This window comes from Furipterus horrens, unplaced genomic scaffold (assembly GCF_987537825.1).
Source record: "Furipterus horrens unplaced genomic scaffold, mFurHor1.1.pri manual_scaffold_2, whole genome shotgun sequence".
Lineage (NCBI taxonomy): Eukaryota > Metazoa > Chordata > Mammalia > Chiroptera > Furipteridae > Furipterus > Furipterus horrens.
The window spans coordinates 173,217,633-173,237,463 of record NW_028327172.1 but is presented as its reverse complement, the minus strand read 5'-3'; the positions used below and the strand labels follow the sequence as shown (position 1 = coordinate 173,237,463).

General features: G+C 36.9%; 1 protein-coding gene across 6 annotated transcripts in view; it reads left to right on the top strand.

Annotated features, from left to right (window-relative positions):
* Positions 1-19,831, top strand: part of SLC4A4 (solute carrier family 4 member 4) — a 331,756-nt gene that overhangs the window by 135,381 nt on the left and 176,544 nt on the right. For all 6 annotated transcript variants that reach the window (XM_090266786.1, XM_090266782.1, XM_090266785.1 and 3 more), the window contains 2 exons: positions 5,348-5,483; positions 14,531-14,691. In XM_090266786.1, the coding sequence (XP_090122912.1) occupies positions 5,348-5,483; positions 14,531-14,691 (297 nt within the window). The remainder of the gene's footprint in view (positions 1-5,347; positions 5,484-14,530; positions 14,692-19,831) is intronic.

Sequence of the window (19,831 nt, the reverse complement as noted above, 5' to 3'; positions counted from 1 at the left end):
TTCGATTACCTTATTTTAATGTTTTACAAATACAATTCGTAGATTTTTTTTGTTTGTTGTTTCATTTAGTTAATTGATTAATTAATGTTTGTTTTCCCTCCTAGCATGTAAGCTTGATAACAACAGGGATCTTTTTGTCAAGTTCTTTACATTATCTTCAGAGCCTGAAGCAAAGCCTATTAGAGCATAGACGATACTCAATTAATATTGCTGAATGAACACATGAATGAATTGTGCACACTTCAGACTTGACAGAAGCATGAAAGGAAGAAAATGGGAGCCCTAAAATTAAATATTTGAAAGATGTCTGTACAGGCAGTTCTTGCTTTTGCAGGACCGTAAAAATGACTATGTGAGCTGAAATTATGCAAAACCTAATAATCAATGGGAAAAGTTACTGTTGTTCTTTGACTTTTAAAAAACTTTACTAAATTATCAAACTCTTGCTGTTGGCTAGAAAGGCATAGGAAAACTTTAAAAATAGTAAAATTAGTATCTATTTGGTACATGCTAATTTTTTAAACCATTCGAAACATTAAGATTAAAGTGGTTGATTCCTTTGTAAAACCTCGTCAGAAGTAGTTTGAATAGTGCTTGCTTTTTTGCTGTTGTACAACTAATGAAATAGAACGAGCATCTTTTCTATACCCAGACAAATTGTCACATGCCTCTCTAATTTGGATCAGGTTCTAACATTTTATCCTTTGTGCTTTCCATGTCAAGAAATGTCTCTGAGTTCCTTTAAGGTGAAGTTTTTTTTTCCCCCAGTCATCACCTCCTCTCTCTGGTACATTGTTATCATTTTGTTACAACCACTTTCCTTATTTATGTTGACCAGTATGCCTTCGCTAAGTTCCTCCACTGTGTATCTAGAGTCTCTCAAATGTCCAATGACAGCGTTGTCTACATTTCTATGATCAGCAAGGTCTTCTGTAACTCCATTTACATTTGAACTACAGATTTGACTTCCAGTGTCATCACATTTTGTTCCTGTGCGGTACTTTCATCTTTTTTGGCCAACTCCTCTTTTGAGTATGTTGTATGAATTTATCATTGGGAGGTAAGAAGGTAACACAGTCACACACTTTGGTGTCTGTACATATACTGAATAACAGATGTGTAGTAACCGATCACTGTCAGACTTTGAAAGATGCTGAAGAGGTAACTGTGAAATTTGTACTTTGTACTGAATTAAAGTACTCACAGTTCATAAACCATGCTAACTGTGTTCTTAGGGGACTAGTATTATTTAACTGAACTCTGATAACTGAAATTCACACACATTGGAATGATGCATAGTGAGGGCCCCCTCAATTCCAGGCTATTTTATGTGTATATGTGTATTTTTTTCTTTACTAAAGCGAATCACTTTATGTATACGAATTTACAATTTTATTTGTTTATTTAAAATGATATGGTATATACATCAAAAACCAATAATCTCAACTTCATTTTTTAAGGCTTTTTATTGCATAGTGGTACTATAGTTTATTTAAACAATCCTCCTTTTTTTATGACATTTTGACTTTTTGTATTTTTCTCAATTATAAACAATGCTGTAGTGGTCACCTCTGTAACTGTGTCTTTGAGATAGTAGCTATTACTTATTGGAAATGAATGTCTTTCTAGCGATGGAATTGGTGACTCACTGGATACATATACTTTTAAAACATTTTCATATCCTTCTAAATTTCCTTTCAGAGAGAGGTGTTTCCTGTTAGGCTTTTATCAGTGACATAAATTTCCTAAACCATTGCTGACATTAGATGTTATCATTCTTTTTACTTAAAAATTTATTTATTTATTTATTTATTTACTTATAAATTTATTTATTTTTAGAGAGGGGGAAGGAGAAAGAGAGGGAGAGAAACCTCACTGTGTGGCTGCCTTTCACATGCCCCCAATCGGGGACCTGACGTGCAACCCAGACATGTGCCCTGACTGGGAATTGAACCAGCAACACTTGGTTCACAGGCTGACGCTCAACCCACTGAGTATCATTCTTTTTAATATTTGCCATTTTAATAGGTAAAACATAACTTATTTTAATAATTAGTTTTGATTACTTGTTAGGTTGAATACTTTTATGGCCTTATTTTTAGTAAATATATTTTGATCTATGCAATTTATTTTTGTCCTAGGTTATGATAATTTTCAGATGGTAGATTCTTTCTTTCTTTCTTTCTCTCTCTCTTTTTGTATGTTTTATTGATTATGCTGTTATAGTTGTCCCAATTTCTTTTCCCTTTGCTCTTTTTCACTCAGCACTCTCCCTTCCTTTAGCAATCTCACCCCCCTTAGTTCATATCCATGGGTCATGCATATAAGTTCCTTGACTCTGCCCTTTCCTGTACTATTCTTAACATCCCCCTGTCTATTCTGCACCCTCCTACTATGCTTCTTAATTCCTGCAAAATTTCCCTTTTTCTCCCCTCCTTCCCCCTCCTAGCTGACACTCCTCCATGTGCTCTCCATAGCTATGATTCTGTTCCCACTCTGTTTGTCTGCTTAGTTTGTTTTTGTTTTTATTTTTTAGATTATGCTGTTGATAGTTGTGATTTTGTTGTTATTTTAATGTTTGTAGTTTTGGTCTTCTTCTTCTTAAATAAGTCCCTTTAACATTTCATATAATAATGGCTTGGTGATGATGAACTCCTTTAGCTTTACTTTGTCTGGGAAGCACTTCATCTTCCCTTCCTTTCTAAATGATAGCTTTCCTAGATGGAGTAGTCTTGAATGTAGGTCCTTGCTTTTCATCACTTTGAATATTTCCTGCCAGTCCCTTCTTGCCTGCAAAGTTTCTTTTGAGAAATCAGCTGATAGTCTTATAGATACCCCTTTGTAGGTAACTGTCTTCTTTTCTCTTGCTGCTTTTAAGATTCTCTCTTTTTCCTTAACTTTAGCATTTTGATTATGACATGTCTTGGTGTGGTCCTCTTTGGGTCTAGCTTGTTTAGGACTCTCTCTGCTTCCTGGACCTGTATGTCTATTTCCTTTCCCAAATTAGGGAAGTTTTCTGTCATCACTTTTTCACATGTTTTCAATTTCTTGCTCTCATTCCTCTTCTCCTTCTGGCACCCCCATGACTTAGATGTTGGCACATTTAAAGCTATCCCAGAGGTTTCTAAGCCTCTTCTCATTTTTTTTTTTTTTCAATTCTTGTTTCCTCCTTCTGTACTGGTTGACTGTTTATTTCTTCCTTATGTTACATTTCATTGATTTGAACCCTGGTTTCCTTTCCTTCACCACTAGTTTTGTGTGGATTTTCCTTAATTTCCTTAGTATAGCCTTCATTTCTTCACTATCATGCTTAATCTTTTCTGTCAAGTCTTCGAGCATCTTTATCACTAGTGCTTTGAACTGTGTATCAGTTAGGTTGGTTATCTCCTCGTCTGTTAGGCTGGTTATTTCCTCGTTGCTCAGTTCTCCCCCTGGAAACTTGATCTGACCCCACTTTTGGGCTATACTTCTCTGTCTCCTCATCTTGACAGCTTTCTGTGTTTGCCTCTGTGAATTTAGGTAGAGCTGTTGCACCTGTTACATTTAAGAGGTGGAGCCTTAGGTATTCATTAGTGCTGGTGACCTGTTTTACCATGTTGTGGTGCTGTATGTGGGGGAGGGGTCTGAGATGGAACAGTGGCGCTTGCCCTGCACTCGCCCCTTTCCAGGCATTTCTCTCCCTTCCCATACTAAACAATCTGCCTCTGTTGAGAGACTGGCAGTTTTTTTCTTCTCCCCAGTCCTACACTGGTGTTCACAGTCAGAAGCAATGTGGCTCTATTTTCCCTGGAGCTGGAACTGTGGGCTGCACAGTCTTGTCTGAGCCTGAGATCTGTCTGGTCTGGGACTGGGATTGGTTCCTAGGTTTAAAATGTATGACTGTGCTTTTCACTGTGGCCACAGTTCCTGTGCCTCTGCTGAAGCCAAGCTCCGCCCCTGCAGCCACTGCTGCATGCTGTACCTCATTCTCTCTGCCCTGGCTCCACCACTCCTACTTTTTTGGCTGAGTATTTCTTTTTTATTTCTTTATGTAGTTTGATTTTCTGGATCTTCTGGTATATTTCAGTTTTGAAGTGGTTGTAAATTTCTTCTTAGTTGTGAGGGAGACACAGTGTGTCTACCTATGCCTCCACCTTGGTCAGAAGTCCTCTTTTTTTAATTTAGATTGTTTGAGTACGTGTATTCTTACATATTTATGTGTTTCTACACAAACACACACACGCGTGCACACACACACACATACACATCTGTGTACTTGAACTGCATTCATATAAGGAGAATCTGTGGGCCTTAGTTTTGTAACATAACCATCAGTTTCTTTCTTTCTTTTTCTTTTATTCTTATTTTTTAAAGATCTCATCTATTTATTTTTAAAGAGAGGGGAAAGGAAGGAGAAAGAGAGGGAGAGGAATATTGATTGGTTGCCTCTTGCATGAGCCCCAACCAGGGATCAGCCCGCAATCCAGGCAATTGAACTGGCAAACTTTTGCTTCGTGGAATGATACCTAACCAACTTAGCCACAATGGTCAAGGCAACCATCGGTTTTTAAGTGCTATTCTTTAAATAAAAAAAGAAGAAGAAGAGGAAAATAACCTTTGACCCAGAGGACATGCTAGTTAATTTTTCATTACATTGTTTTTTCAGAAGATGGGGTCAAAAGGAGCTAGTAGGGCGTTTAATTATGTGCTTGAGTGTGTTGGAATTATTTCCCCCCCTCAGGTGTACAATATTTTACTTGGGCTTGTTTTTCAAGGGCTTTGAAGTGTGACTAAACATTTTTGGGTAGTGCCATTATGTAAAGAAGAGGCCCCATCTTGTTAAATATTCATTCATCAACTTTGTAGTTAGCCAGTTATGGGCAGCGAGGAGCTGTGAGGGTATGGGTGTTAGACATTGGACAGGGGGAGGGTGGGTAGGAGGCGGGCACCTGGGAGAAAGTCAGGATTGGGGTGCTCTGTTGCCCCCTCCCACTGTTGTAGAAAAAGTGATTGGATCAAGCTGGTTTCTATCTAATAGTTTTAGATGGGTCAAAAGTGAGAAGGAGGGGAGGTCATGAGGTTGGATCTCAGCTCCTCTGAGGGCTAAAAGTTCCTTGTCTCACGCCTCCCAAAAATGGAGTGCTGCCCTTCTGCACAGTAGTAGAGAGCTGAGATACAGTTTTGAACCAAGGGAACAGAGAAAGGCTTTGATTTCTTTTTGTCTTTCAGTTGGGCTAAGCAAGGAAGATGTCTACTGAAAGTGTGGAAGGGAAACCCAACAGCTTTGGGGAGAGAGGAAGAGCTTGGAGCTCCACTTTCCTCAGGGTGGTGCAGCCAGTGTTTAACCGCAGTATTTTCACTTCTGCAGTCTCTCCGGCCGCAGAACGCATCCGATTCATCTTGGGCGAGGAGGATGACAGCCCAGCCCCTCCTCAGCTCTTCACCGAACTGGATGAGCTGCTGGCTGTGGATGGGCAGGAGATGGAGTGGAAGGAGACAGCGAGGTGAGGAATGGATGATGTGTGCAGTACTGACCTGGGGGGACAAGGGCGGACAAGACAGCTGAGTCTGTGAGTGAGCACCTTTCTCTAATATTAGCACTCTGAGTAACTGATAAACGTGATGTTGGCTGGGTTAAGGAATAAAACGATTCTTTTCCTTCTCTTTTACATTCACATGGCTGCAGGACATCCTTTATTCCACTGCAGGAGCATTGTTTCAGTGACCCATGTTGTTATAATTTTAACCTTTATAAGGAATTAAGAGTAAATCTCCATTCATATGCTACTTAGTGGTGAAATATTTTAGAGGTAAACTTAGGTACCCCAACATAAGAGCCTAGAGATATGTGTCCACAGTTTCCCCATGTCAAAGTATCTCATTAGATCATGTTCGATTTGTTACCCATTCTCTGCTAGAAGGGAGGTCGCAAAGACAGTAACTGGTGCCCACAAACTTGCTGTTGTTCCAAGTAAAAACTTGTCAACTTTTAAATATCCAATGAAAGTATGTAGAAAGTTCATCTGAATTTGGAGTTTAGGGTCCTGAGTTCAGTTTCAGACTGTTACTTGTAGCTGCAAAACACTCAGTTTCTTCAAACTCTAATTTAATTATCAATGGAGTAGATAATAATGCCTTCCACACGTAATATATGTATGCTTTGTAAGATATGTAATATATATAAATATAATATACAGTATATGTCTAATTACATTATATATATACCTGCAAGTATATATGGAGATTCCTTGTAAATTGCTAAGCACTACACACATATCTAAGTTATAATTAATTTCACAATAACAGAGCTCTTCTTTCTTTCTACATATAGATTTAGTTATATGCTCCACACAAAACCTTTAATAACCTATAAGAGTTATGTAAGATGAAGACTTTGATATAATGCAGTTATTGGTCTCTCATTGTCATCATTACAAGGAGATCCAATGTACGGTACTTCACTTTCATAAATAGAATAATGTTAAGATAGGCCTTTTATAGTCTATAATTTAATAGAAATTAATTAAATTCAACCAGTGGTTTTTGAAAGCACAGTATATGTCACATACTTTTTTAGGTACTAGGAATACAGAAGTAAATATTTTTATTATTTGATCTTTTAGGGCCTCTTTCCATGATGTAGTCATTGTCTCTTATTCCATCTCTCAGTACTAATAAACTGGGTATTTGAAGTCCTCCATAAAGTATACTTTTAGGTCATAAAACATCCTACAAAAGAAGGCTTTTGAAGCGACCACTTGTATTAGTATTCCCATTTCATTCTTTCTTTTCTTTCTTTCTAACAGAAAGAGATTGAGAACTGTACTGGTGCAGCCTGAATTAAGTATTGGGGAGGTTTTGTTCTAGTCTTGGTTTTGCTCCTAACTAGTTGTTTAACTCTGGGCAAGTCATGTAATCATGCAGTCTTCCAGAGTTTGAGTTTTCTATTCTATCAAATGAGGGTCATATTGGGTTGCATCCTCTCTAACACCATGCATATTTTCCAGTTCTAAAATTCCATTTCTGTGTGTATACTGGTGTAGTCACCTGTGGCTAGAAGACCTGCTTTGACTCTTTATTTTTATCTTAAAATTCTGTGCGAGTACCTATATAGATTAGAATTCAGGAGTAGTGTTCTGTTTTTCTTTCAGTCAGATGAAGACTACACTTTATTTTATATGACTCCTGGTTCCAGAATTGTGGAAAGATCATAACAATTCACTGAATAGCTAATAAAACATTGAGAGAGATGGATATAGTATTTTCCTTTAAGCTTGTTAAAGATTAAGGTGGTCTTGAGTACTTTGTTATCCTTGAAGACTTGATTTCTTTGGAAGCCTATGTGTCATTTTGGTGATGTCATTGGTTCCTGAGAGACTGCACTTCTGGAGAAGAGGTGTGGTGGGAGTATGCCATGTGTCAGGGGAGGCTGTCCAGGAAGAAACATACTTGCACATAGTCTGCACTTTATAACTTCTCCTATATAGGACTTGCCACAATGACAATTAATCGGTCAATCATATATGTGATATTATTGTTTTGATTCTGTCTCCCTCATTACACCGATTCATCTGAAGGCAGGGATCACCATGTCTGTCTTTCACTACTGTATCCCCAGTGCCTCGCTGTGCCTGGTACATGATAGGTGGTCAGTAATATTTGCTGAGTGTGATTACTTGAAAACTGATTGCTTTAGAAACAACTGTTCTACATCTAATACTTTCTTAAAAGTATTACATGACCAAAGTTGGAGTTCTGTGATAATCCATTTCTGATTGATACGCAGCTGAATGAAAGACACAAGGTACCTAGCACATCTTTGAGAAAACCCTAATAAGGACCTATGCTTGATGTTTTGAAGTAATTCTTCAATATACTGATGGCATCTGCTTTTAGTTCTCTAGGCCAGACTTCTTGCCTTATTTGATTGAAAACAAATGATTGGATGGCTAATAACCAACTCAAAATAACATGTCTAGAACTAAGCTTTTGATTTGTTTACTTCAGGTAAGCTCCTCTTACAGAGTTCCCCACTACAATGAACAACTCCATTTCTCTGGTTGCTCAAGCCAGAAACGTTGTGGTCTTCCCTGACTCCTGTCTTTTTCTTCACCCCTGACTTGCTCCTTTGGCAAATCCTATTGATTTACCCTCAAAGATATTCAGATATTCAAAATCTCACCATATCTCACATGCAGTACTGCTATAACCTGGTCCAAGTCATCATGATTTCTCACCTAGATTACTGCAAATGCTTCTTCATTAGCCTGGCTCCCTGCACCTGTCCTTACCTTCCTCATCTACTGTCCGCCATGACCTCTTTGACCTCATCTGCTACTTCTGTCCCTCTTCATCGCTCTACTTGAGCCCTCACTGGCCAGTCATGTTCCTGTGTCCGGGATTTTGCATTTGCTCTTCCCTCTGTCATTTTTTCACTTCCTTTAAGTCTTTATTCAAATATTACCTTCTCAGTGACTGCATTTTCTAAAATGGAAACCTTCCCTCAACACTCTTTATCCCCCATCCACCATAATTTTTGTTTAGTACTTATCAGCATTTAGCAAATTACATTTCTTGTTATTCTATCTACCTAAAAAAGTCAAAGCACCATGAGGGCAAGAATTGTTGGTTGTTTTGTTTACCACTACTAGCACATACAACTATGTGTCAATAGAATGAATGGAGAAATAGAACCTTGATTCTTAGTTTACCGCTTTACCTAAATCCTGTTGGGAGGTTTGGAGATGATTGTGTCTCCAGAAATGGTTTAGATTTTCAGTAACTTACTTCCTGCAACATACTCTGTTTCAGAATATGTTTGCAGTAATTTCTGACTGCAAACATATTCCAGACATTATCAGGATATTTTTCCTGATAAAAAGCTCTCAAACCTACCATACTAATAGAAGTATAGTGCTTAGAAAGAATTCATTTTATGTATAAAAATGCAGCATGGCTATTTTTTGGCTAACCTATAAAATTGAGAAATTTTGCTTTTTTGTTAATAACCCAAGTTATAGATTATTTTATTCCATTGAAATAAAATACCAGACTTCTTCAGCTTAATATAGTTTCTACTGTGTATACACCGAACCCATTTTAATACTCTCCTTTTTAATGTTCTGTACTTTTTAGTTGACTGCTGATTTGGTATCACCCAGAATATCCTTCATTGAGTCTCAACATTACTATAGTTTCTGTCCTACTTCAGGAAATTCAAGTTAGCTCTCTATCTCAAAAAGTAAGGAGAATGAGTTCAGTAGTAGGAAAAATATCTCCATTTATGTTTTGGAAATCACAGTAGTCATGTAAAAGTATAAACAAGGGAAGCTTTTACTTATATGAAATTGGAGGTATAGTCAACTCTACCACCTTATTTTCTCACATCTTTCCCCTGCTCTTCCCTTTCCTAAAAGTTAGAACTTTGAATTTTCACTGGCTTTTCCAACAGAGCACAAGTTAAAGTCTGCAAAGGGTAGAATGATCAGACCTGAGAGGTGTATGTGGTCAGTGGAATGCAGAGATCACTCTGTTTTAAAGAGTACTCCTAAGTGTTAAGTCATTAGAATACTGATATTCAGTAATGTAGCAGTAATTATAGTGGAATGTTTGGTATTAGGGAAGAAGCGTATGTTTCTCATTAAGAATTTCTAGGTGGCTAGGTATTAGCTAATGGAATAATGGAGCAAACTGGTAAAAGAATAAGTCATGGTCCAGCTTTGGTGATGGCCCTAGGCCAGGAAGAATGGCTATCGTTACCCCAAACTCTTTATTTGGGTCAGTGATGTCTCTGCAAAAGTGGTTATTGGCTTTCATTTTTATTTCAGCATCTGTTGAAGTGGGTAATGTTATAAGTGGTAAACTGTCATAAGAAAACATGTTAAAGATTATTCCCACAATGTGATTCTGATTTTACTGCCAAACCTGGGTAAAAAGAAAAGCCATTGCAAGTTTCAACAAACACAGCAAACCAACAGAGGAAAGGGGTATCGCTGTTTTACTTCTGGTGGGACAGCACAAAGGAACACCCATTTGCTCCAGTTTGCTCTGCAGGCTGACTGACGTTTGTCTGGAGAATCTGATTTCAGGGCCTGGCCCTCAAACACAGACATGTGCACTTATCTTGGGGGTTTGGAGAGGAACCTGCTCCCTTGTAGATCTACATTGACTTCTCTTTCCCTTAGGAAAATTTCACTTCAGACCAAGTTTCTTTTCTCTGTAAGACAAAGCCTGAAGGAAATAGAATTTAATCATTTATGTAATTATATGTAATTACCACATAAATGCAATTTTATATAAGTATGCATATATGTAACTTTATATAACTTTTATACATATACATAACTTTTATAACAACATACATATAACTTTTGTAATAACGTTCACAGTTGACCTAGAAATTTAAGAAGCTCCCTAAAAATATTATTTATCCTAGATACATACTAGCATTGGCTTGTTTTATGTATGATGAGGTAATTACTAGTTAGTAAGAAATTTTTTTATCATTTTAATAGTTTTATGAAGTTGGATTATAATCTAGGGCATAGGTCACTCTATTTTCCACAGTAAAACTGTCATGGTTTTAAGTTAGAGGTCTTATCTTTTATTAATTATATTTAATCATATGATTGGAAAATTGTAAAATTCAGTGATTCCCCGTGGGTTTTCTGTTTCTTCAACAGATGAATTGAAATACTGTTGCTTGGCTGTCATTCAAAGTGTATTACTCTGCAGTGTACTTTTATCACTATTCTTCTAAGATCTAGGAATAACTAAACTTCACCTAATAAACTTCTCTTCCAAGGTTACAACAGTTTTGTAATTGCAAGCAATTAAAAAGCCAACTTCTGAAATTAATTTTCCTATAACATGTCAAGTACCGAGCAGAAGGAAAAGTAAGAAAGTTATTGCAAATATATAGTTATTCATAGTTATTATGAAGGGTACATAACGGCTTTTAGTACATTTTATAGTAAGAACATCTGTTGTTTTTCACGATAGTAATTACATGGTTCTGAAGCACCTTTACAAATTCATTAGCACTTAGAAAGGCTGAACTTTGGTACCTTGGCTTTAGCCTTTTCTTTAATGGGTTCTATTTGAGTGGAGTAGTTTTCGGTTTTTAATTTTTTTTTCAAATTTGTCCTTGGTATGTGAGGAGGATACACATAGCATGTGTAGTTTCTGAAATAAAACTACCTGCAAATAATCTGTTTAAATAGGCAAACTGTTACTTTATGCCTGAAAGCTTATGTTGGAAGTATCTTGAACAATCAGTTCTTTGAACAATTAGAGCAATGCATTCCAAAGGAATTTAATAGCAGTTATCCCAGAGTTTCCCTTATGCTGTTAGCTGTGCTATGATATGACATCATCACAACATTTAATATTTACCTCACTCAAAGTGAAATAGATGCTAAACTGAACTATGAGATAATACTTATCCCCTGGGAACTGGCTAGTTTTGAGACTACATTTCATTTCTTTATTGTTAAATCCAGACTTAAAGAGCTGGTATATTTAAGGAGGGTGAGTAATGCTATTCCATAAATCCAAGCTAGTTAAGATTTATGATTTCTAAATACATTTTAAAACTTGTTCAAAGTCAGATTGAAGTCCATTCCAGTTGCCTACAACATACACTATGGAGCGGAATGGAATAAAAGATCAATTACAAAAGAATGCAGTGGTTTTTCTTCTTTAAAAAAAATTTTTTTTATTAAGCATATTGTTTGGATAGTTGAGGATGATAGTAAGAAAGATCCATTGACACATGCTATCTGTAAGTTAGGCTTGGTTTTCTTTTAAAAAATGGTTTTGGCAATATAGATTTATGGCAGCTGATAAAAAGGGGGACGCATTTATGAAAAATAAGGGGGAAGTGAAGGCTGTATAAAACACTCCCCTTTATGGAGTTTCTAGCTGGCTCTTGTCATTCATCTTGGGCTTAAATCCTATCACCAAAGAGTTTATCCCTTAACTAATCAGAATACTCTTAGGAATAAAAACAAGGAGTCACTACACTTTTTATAGATGACATAATTATTATAACCCTTGGTTTTATGTACTATGGAATATTCTATCTTCTAGAGTCTTATTTTGAGCAATAAATTATAACATCAAATGTAAATGTGATTCACATAGCAATACCAACAAACATGTTAGATATTCTGTGAGCAAACATGAAAAGATAATATACCGAAAGTTGCTGTGGCCTGTGCGGCTCAGGTAGTTGGGCATCATCCTGCAAACCAAAGGGTCGTTGGTTCGATTCCCAGTCAGAGCACATGCCTGGGTTGTGAGTTCTGTCCTTGGTTGGAACGTGAACAAAAGGTAACCGATCAATGTTTTCCTTTCACACTGATATTTCTCTCCCTCTCTTTCTCCCACCCTCCCTCCCTCTCTAAAATCAATAAGCATGTCTTCTGGTGAAGATTTAAAAAAAAGGGAATAAAATATACCGGAAGTCAACTAATGTAATATAATCCATAAAATGATAACCCTCAAAATAACCCCAAACCTTTTATTGTTTCAGTAAATTCATAGAATTCAATGAGTGTCATCTAAAAATCATTTTTCTTTCACTTCTATTTCTGTGGTTCTAATACCAGCCAAAGTTAAGAACCAGTACACACACACACACATGCACACACACACGCACACACACATGCACACACACACACAATATTAAGGGTCTTTCATGCTTTCTTGGAATGTTTTGCAACCACTTTGTAGAAATAAATAAGATTCGGTTCTGAAGATTTAACACTTTGGTGGTGATGTTGACTTTTTAATTTGTGAGGAAAACCTGCAAAAATTCCACTTCCTACATTTTTGGGGATATAGGAGAAAGGAGGAAGGTCTTAGAATGGAGGGTGAGGTAGGGAATGAGGATGCCGTTGACATGTGGGAGTTGATTGGCTGGGAGAGGATTCCTGAGACTGGTAGTGGAGGGAGACTCTTGGAATATGGCTAAAATACCTGTGAGTCATTTGAATGTTGGACTTGATTAAAATTCTAAGTTTTCTTTGACACTGTGTCTGACCTCTTGATCTTTTTTCACTCCTGGTTCTGCTAATGTGCTTTTTTTCTCCCTCTTCTGGGATGGTGAGTGGTCTATAAATAATGTCTCATGTAGAGCTTCCTCTGATCTCTACCCTTTGTCCTCATCTTCAGCGAGCTAGATGAATATTTAGCTTTTCTAGGAATACATTTTTCAATCATTAAACCTTTGAGTGAAGAATGTAGAAAAACAACTTTTTAAACATCCCTGTTTATTTTTTTCAATACATTTCAGAAGGTTTGAAGTGAGGAAAAAGCATTTTTCTTTGGGTCATGATAAGTAGCAAAATGATAATGCTTTCCCCCCACCAGTGTAGGAAGAGTATATGTACAATATGTGGGACATAAAAACTGTCAACTATGTTTTGCTATCATTTCCATTAAACATTTTTTTTTTTTTTTTTATTTTTTTATTTTTTTTTTTATTTTGGTTTTTCAATTACAGTTATCCCCTTTTCCCCCAATTTCTCTCCCCCACCCAGCCCACCCCCTCTCCCGCAATCATATTCCATTAAACATTTTTATTGATATATATTAATAAGCTATGAAAATGTCTAGGAGTCTTAAAAAGAAGCTATGCAAAAGGGTTGTTTGTTCCATTGCTAAGGTTAATAGATCTGTTATAATCAGAAGATGTGTTGTTTATTGAACTTGAGTATTTTTAAACATGTGGAGCTAGGTTTTAAGGAAAGAACATGGGTCAGCTGAGAAATATATATTAAAGTAAGACATAGCAAGGCATGCTCCCCCACTTTAGGCATTAAAGGGGAATTTTATGTTCATTTGACCATTTCACACACCATGTTTCTCAAATGTTAAAGATAAATATTGCCCTGGCTGGCGTGGTTCAGTGGGTTGAGCGTTGTGCCATGAACTGAGAGGTCCCTGGTTCAATTCCCAGTCAGGGCACGTGCCTGGGTTGCACGCCAGGTCCCCAGTTGGGTGTGTGTAAGATGCAGCCAATTGATGTTTCTCTCACACATAGATGTTTTTCTCCCTCTCTTTCTCCCTCCCTCCTCCTCTTTCTAAGTAAAAAATCTTTGAAAAGATAAATATTGGTTCATACCTTATATTTCACCATTTGTAAACTTGCCTTGTGAAGTCACAACAGAATTCTCACAGTAGTGGCTATTTTTTACACATTGTAGGCTCTACATCAGTGGAGAATTTCATAAGGCATATTTTTTTTCTATCTTATTTTTAAAATTGAGCTAAATAATCATTCTTAAGGATTTCATGGTCACTGATGGATATAAAACCAGGAATGCTTTAATTCTTTTTAGTTTTCTTGCTAACATTAGGAAAGAGTGTAGACTCTGTTTGGTGTATTTATAAAAGTAACACAATTAATCATATAATAAGCTTTTAAGACTCCAGGAAAAGAGACATGTTGGTTGTGCTGTGGGGGTGGGAATGGAAGGGTTGACATTGTTATTTCCAAGGTAATCAGAACACTTTTAATTGCTGTTCACTAATCTCATGTTCCTAGGTGGATTAAGTTTGAAGAAAAAGTGGAACAGGGTGGAGAGAGATGGAGCAAGCCCCATGTGGCCACACTGTCCCTTCACAGCTTATTTGAGCTGAGGACGTGTATGGAGAAAGGATCCATCATGCTTGACAGGGAGGCTTCTTCTCTCCCACAGTTGGTGGGTAAGTATGTTGTTTTAAGTATATCATTTTTTCAGCTCTTCCTGCCTATTTGTGAGCCTCCATCAATGCAGATGACTTCTAATATAAGCAGAGTTGAATATCCTGGAACATTTATTCTCTCTTTTTTTTTATTTTGGTTTTTCAATTACAGTTGTCCCCTTTTCCCCTAATTTCTCTCCCCCACCCAACCCACCCCCTCTCCCACAATCATTATTCTCTCTTTTTTTATGTTACAGAACTAGTAAGGTTATTGCAGAAAATTTGGAAAATACAGACAAACATTGAGAAGAAAATTTAAAAATTCATTCATTGCACCTATATCTGGTTATAGTCATTATCAACATTTTGGCATGTTTTCATTCAGTTTTGTTTCTCAATCTTCGCTTTTACACTTCCATTTTTTTATGTTATTTTATAAAAAAGTATTGGGATTATATTGTACGTGTACAGATTTACATGTATTTCATTCACTGTTAGGACAGGATTCATATTTTGAATGGAGCCTCCACCCAGTCCTCGGTTATATTGGACTGGATGTCCGGACACTAGATTTCTAGAACTCTTTGACCTTAGACATAGAGCTGAGCTTCTCTGGGCCTCAGTTTTATCATCTGTAAAATAGGATTTGAATCCTCTGTAGAAGGAAAATAGTCTAGTTCCTGGGTTGGGGCTGATTTGTAGATGGAAGTCCCGCTCCTCTGACTGCATGTAGAGAAAAGTTATGTGAGGCAGGAAGCCAGCAGAACCTTATGGGTTAGTGACTGAGTCAGGTCACATCAGTTCCGAGTATCATTTGTACAACCACCTGCAAGTCAGTGAACCTAGTGGTGCAGGGCAGCTTTGGCATCTTTTGCAATTAGTGCTGTGTAGTGAATGTTAACTCATCATGTTGAACACCTTGGGCACACATCACTACATTCCACACAGTAGTGATTGTTTTTATTTTCTAGCAAGTGTATGGCCTAAGTGGCCCTATTACCCCTCAGATCTAGGTGTACTGAAAAACAGCATAGATGTGTTGTTTCTTGAGCACACTCAAAAACAGATGCAGAAGGCTCTGCCTGTGGTTCCTAGAAAAATTTCACAATTAGGTGACCACCAGACCTGTTTGGATGACTGCACTTTCCCAAGGGGTCTGCAAGGTGCCTACCTTGGAATTATGGGGGAGAGGATATGGATCGTCGCTCTGCAGGAAGTGACCGGTGTAGAATTCTTGTGTAATTTCAGACTTGCTGAAAAATTTCTTTGACTTTCTTTAGACAAAAGGCTTGTCTTTGGCATCTGTGCCTTTATAGACAATGGGAAGGCTGTAGCCTTTATATTGAAAGAAAGGATTAGTTGTTAAATGAGGCATATAGTTAGCAGGTGTATATGTATTCCATTTCTCTTCAGGGAGCTTGTTAGTTAGGTTTGCATGGAAGCCCCATACTTTTCATGCATTTGAGGTATTTAAGGTGCAAATGGAAAAGGGAGAAAGACTCATGTGAAGATGCTGGGTGGACAGGATTTTGTTCGTGCTTGTTCAGCAGTGGTATGTAAGCTTCTACAATGTGCTGGATATTCTTCCAGGCCCTGGAATTAGGTTTGTAAATCTATCAGTTTGCAAATGGGTTAAGTTACAAATCCATGTCTATACAAGTGGTTAGAAGATAATATAGGAAGTATAATACTTCTCTCTGTGGGATTTTTCATATTTGACAAGGCAGGTGAGACTGAAATGGACATTTGCTATATGAGGCGAGATCTTGGACTATTGCACCAAGGGAAGGTGGAGCCCGTCTACAAACAGAAGCAGACAGAAGCAAACAGAAGGAATGGTTTTCTGGGCGATTCGTTCCGCTGACTGTTTTTTAAAAGACTAATATGAAACTTTACCTTCACGTGAAAATGTATTATTTGTTCAGACTTATTTTTTTTTAAAAGATTTATTATCATTGAAATTCTTGAGGCTTTCAAATTCAATAGCTGAATGATGGCTATGCTACTTTCGCCAGACAATTCTTTGAAGTGGAGACATTAAGTGTAGGGAGTCTTCCTTCTTTCCTGTTGCGGCTTCTTCTGCAGCTTAGCAACAAGGATGTAAAATCAGAAACATCAGGATTCTGAATTGAATAAAGGCATTCATTTCATGGTAAACCTGTTCATCACACAAAATGAACGGTATGTCAGCTTTTCTTATAAAACATCTTATGAATGAACTAAGATATAACAATAAGTTATCTTAGCGATACAAATACACGTCATACTTCTATAGAAACAGAAACGTGGAGAACAAATACATGTCTCCTAATAATAATTTATATATTGATGATTTAAAGTTTTATAATTGTATACTAATTAAAGAATAAAAACATAGGCCAAGCACTTTACAGAACTGAAAACATCCTAAAAAGCAGGTTGCCAATATTGTTTCGTGAGTATCCTCCCTAAATAGCCTATCATTCTAGAATGTGCTCTGATACATGTGCATCAGTCCTCATCCACAGCTTCTTTCATTTATTAAAGGCTGCACAAGAGATTATTATCTAAAAATGTATCATGGTTAGCAAAAATTAATCTAGTTTTTGAGTGAGAATTGTGATTTCTGTATTCTTATACTTTAAGAACTAATTGGAGCAAAAATGTCACATCAGACAAGTTGAAAAAATACATCAGAAGTGCATATACATGCAGGGCAAAATGGCTGTTACACCTGTGACCTGGCAATTAGAGGCAGTCGAAGGGGAGAATAGGTGTTGTAGGTTACAGGTCACCAGAGAGGTTCCTATATTAAAAAGAAAAAGTCTTACTATAGTATTTTGTTACTGCCTGAAATTTCATAATTTGGAGTCATTTCACTGAGCCCAGAGAGTCCTTTATTAAAATATGGTACTGACAGAGGTCATATATTAGTTCCATGAGATGCAGACTGGGGTTGTAGAAAGGATTGTGAATTTCAAGTTGAAAGGGGTTTAATTCAAGTCTACTCCAACTAGCATTTATGATCATGGGATGGACAAGGCAAGGTACTTAAGTCTAGCAGTTTCAGTTTACTCCTTTGTAAAAGCAGGAGGAAGGTTGACCTTTCAGGGTTGTTGTGAGAATTAAATGAGGACATCTGGTGTGATTATGATATACTTACATAACTATCTCAGTATACATGAGTTTATCCAGATCTTTTTACGTGTCAGCTAGCAGAGGGCGGAGCGTAGACTGAGTCAGCTAGAGAGATGCTCAGAGACTTCATGAACAAGAGGGAAGATTCTGAAGGATATAGTGGATGGAGCTGGGAACAATTAACAGCTTCTTTGCTGTCCCTGGAGTTGCTCAGCAAGAGTGAGAAGAATGAATTATATACTTGGACTTTTCTGTAAAACTGCCATTAGGATCTTCATCACCAGAAAGAACCATTTTAAGGAGCTTCTGGTCTTCAGCACCTAACTGTCCTTTCACATGAAGTAGAAGACAGAGTCCCACATTATACTGAAGACTTGTTAGCCAGTCTGGTATTTACTATATATTTAAGAAAGATTCTTCAAGCATTCTGTGTTCTCACTTGAATTTTCTGTTACTTTTTATTATCAGCTGTGAACATTTTCTCTAACCTCCATGTGTTTACTTTAAAAATTGTCATTAACTTTTAAAATTAGACATTACTAGGTCACTGTGAGGAATCATCAGTTGGTAATATGTTTGCTCTTTGGTCCCTGGGGCAGGCAGGCACTTGGGCAGTGGTGTCATTCTGGAGCTGATAATACAGAAAAAAAATTCAGTGGCAAATAGTAAGTCAATGAAACAATTCATAAGCAAAAGAAGGAAGAAAAAGAAAGGACCAGATTTGCAGGAGAGCAAGGAGAACATGTTTGAGGGAGTGTACCTGGCTGGAAAGAAATAGTTAAAAGCGCTCTGAAACAGTCTAAACCCTGCAGAGGGTTAAAACACAGGAAGGAAAAAAAAAGCCCTTATTTTATTTTAAATGACAGAAGATGTCATGGTAACTTAAAGAGTTATTGTCGTTACTTGGTTATCAAAATATTATTTATTTTTTTAGCAGAGGCTTAAGTGGAGTTTTTTGTCCTGAATCTAGTTTAGAATTATGTGCAGTTAAGTCTTTTTTTTTTAAGTGGGTATTTAAAAAAAATTTATTGATTGATTTTTAGAGAGAGAGGAAGGAAGAGAGGGAACCATGGATTTGTTGTTCCACTTATTTATGCATTCATTTGTTGATTCTTGTATGCGCCTTTCCAGGAATCAAACCTGCCACCTTGGCATATTGGGACAACGCTCTAACTGACTGAGCTACCCAGCCAGGGCCTTCAGCTAAGTCTTAAAACATGCATCTCCCTTCCACTTCATTTATCTCAACAAATGAGAAGAAAAGCTAAAAATAGCAAGTGTGATTATATCAAACAAACAATAGCAAGATTTTTATACTTTTGCAGTCCATTTGCTACTCCTTCTTAGTGGCATCTAGTACCTCCATCTCAGAGGCACTTGTCTGCGCAGGTGCAAAGGTAACTGGGCATGAGCAGTGGGAGATTGTTTAAGCAGACATGAAGTTCTCACACTTGCATTTAAATATTCAGCCTAATTCTGATTCTCCTCAGAACCTCTTCTTCTTTTCTTCATGAAGAAACCCTTCTTAATGGTGATAGAAAAAGTTGTCTTTCAAGCATAAAACATTTCACCAATTATTTTAGTAGCTTTATTATAACTATCATTATAATTCTACATTTAAAGAATGTCATTCACATATGAAGCTAAGTACCTGGGATATTCCTCCTCTGTTAAATTAAAAAAAATTATGTTATTTCAGGTATTTTTTATTATGATGGAAAATGGATTAGGAAAATGTAGCTCTATTTCTGGAGTTCTCATTTTTATATTTAAAGGCGTTCCTGGGCTGTTGCTGTTGGCAGATATGTTAGTCAAGTTGTTTTTGCTTTTTACACCTTTTATATTTTCAAAGTGGTAACTATTTATGTTTTATCAAAAACCTATGTTCATTTTTATAAAATCCAGGAAAATATAACACAAAAATCAAAATACCACAAATCTGTTCTTTTTAATTCCATCCTCTCATCAGTTTTTCTGGACATCTGTTTACACATGTGAAATATATTTTACAAAATGGGATCATACTATAATGATTTAATCTACT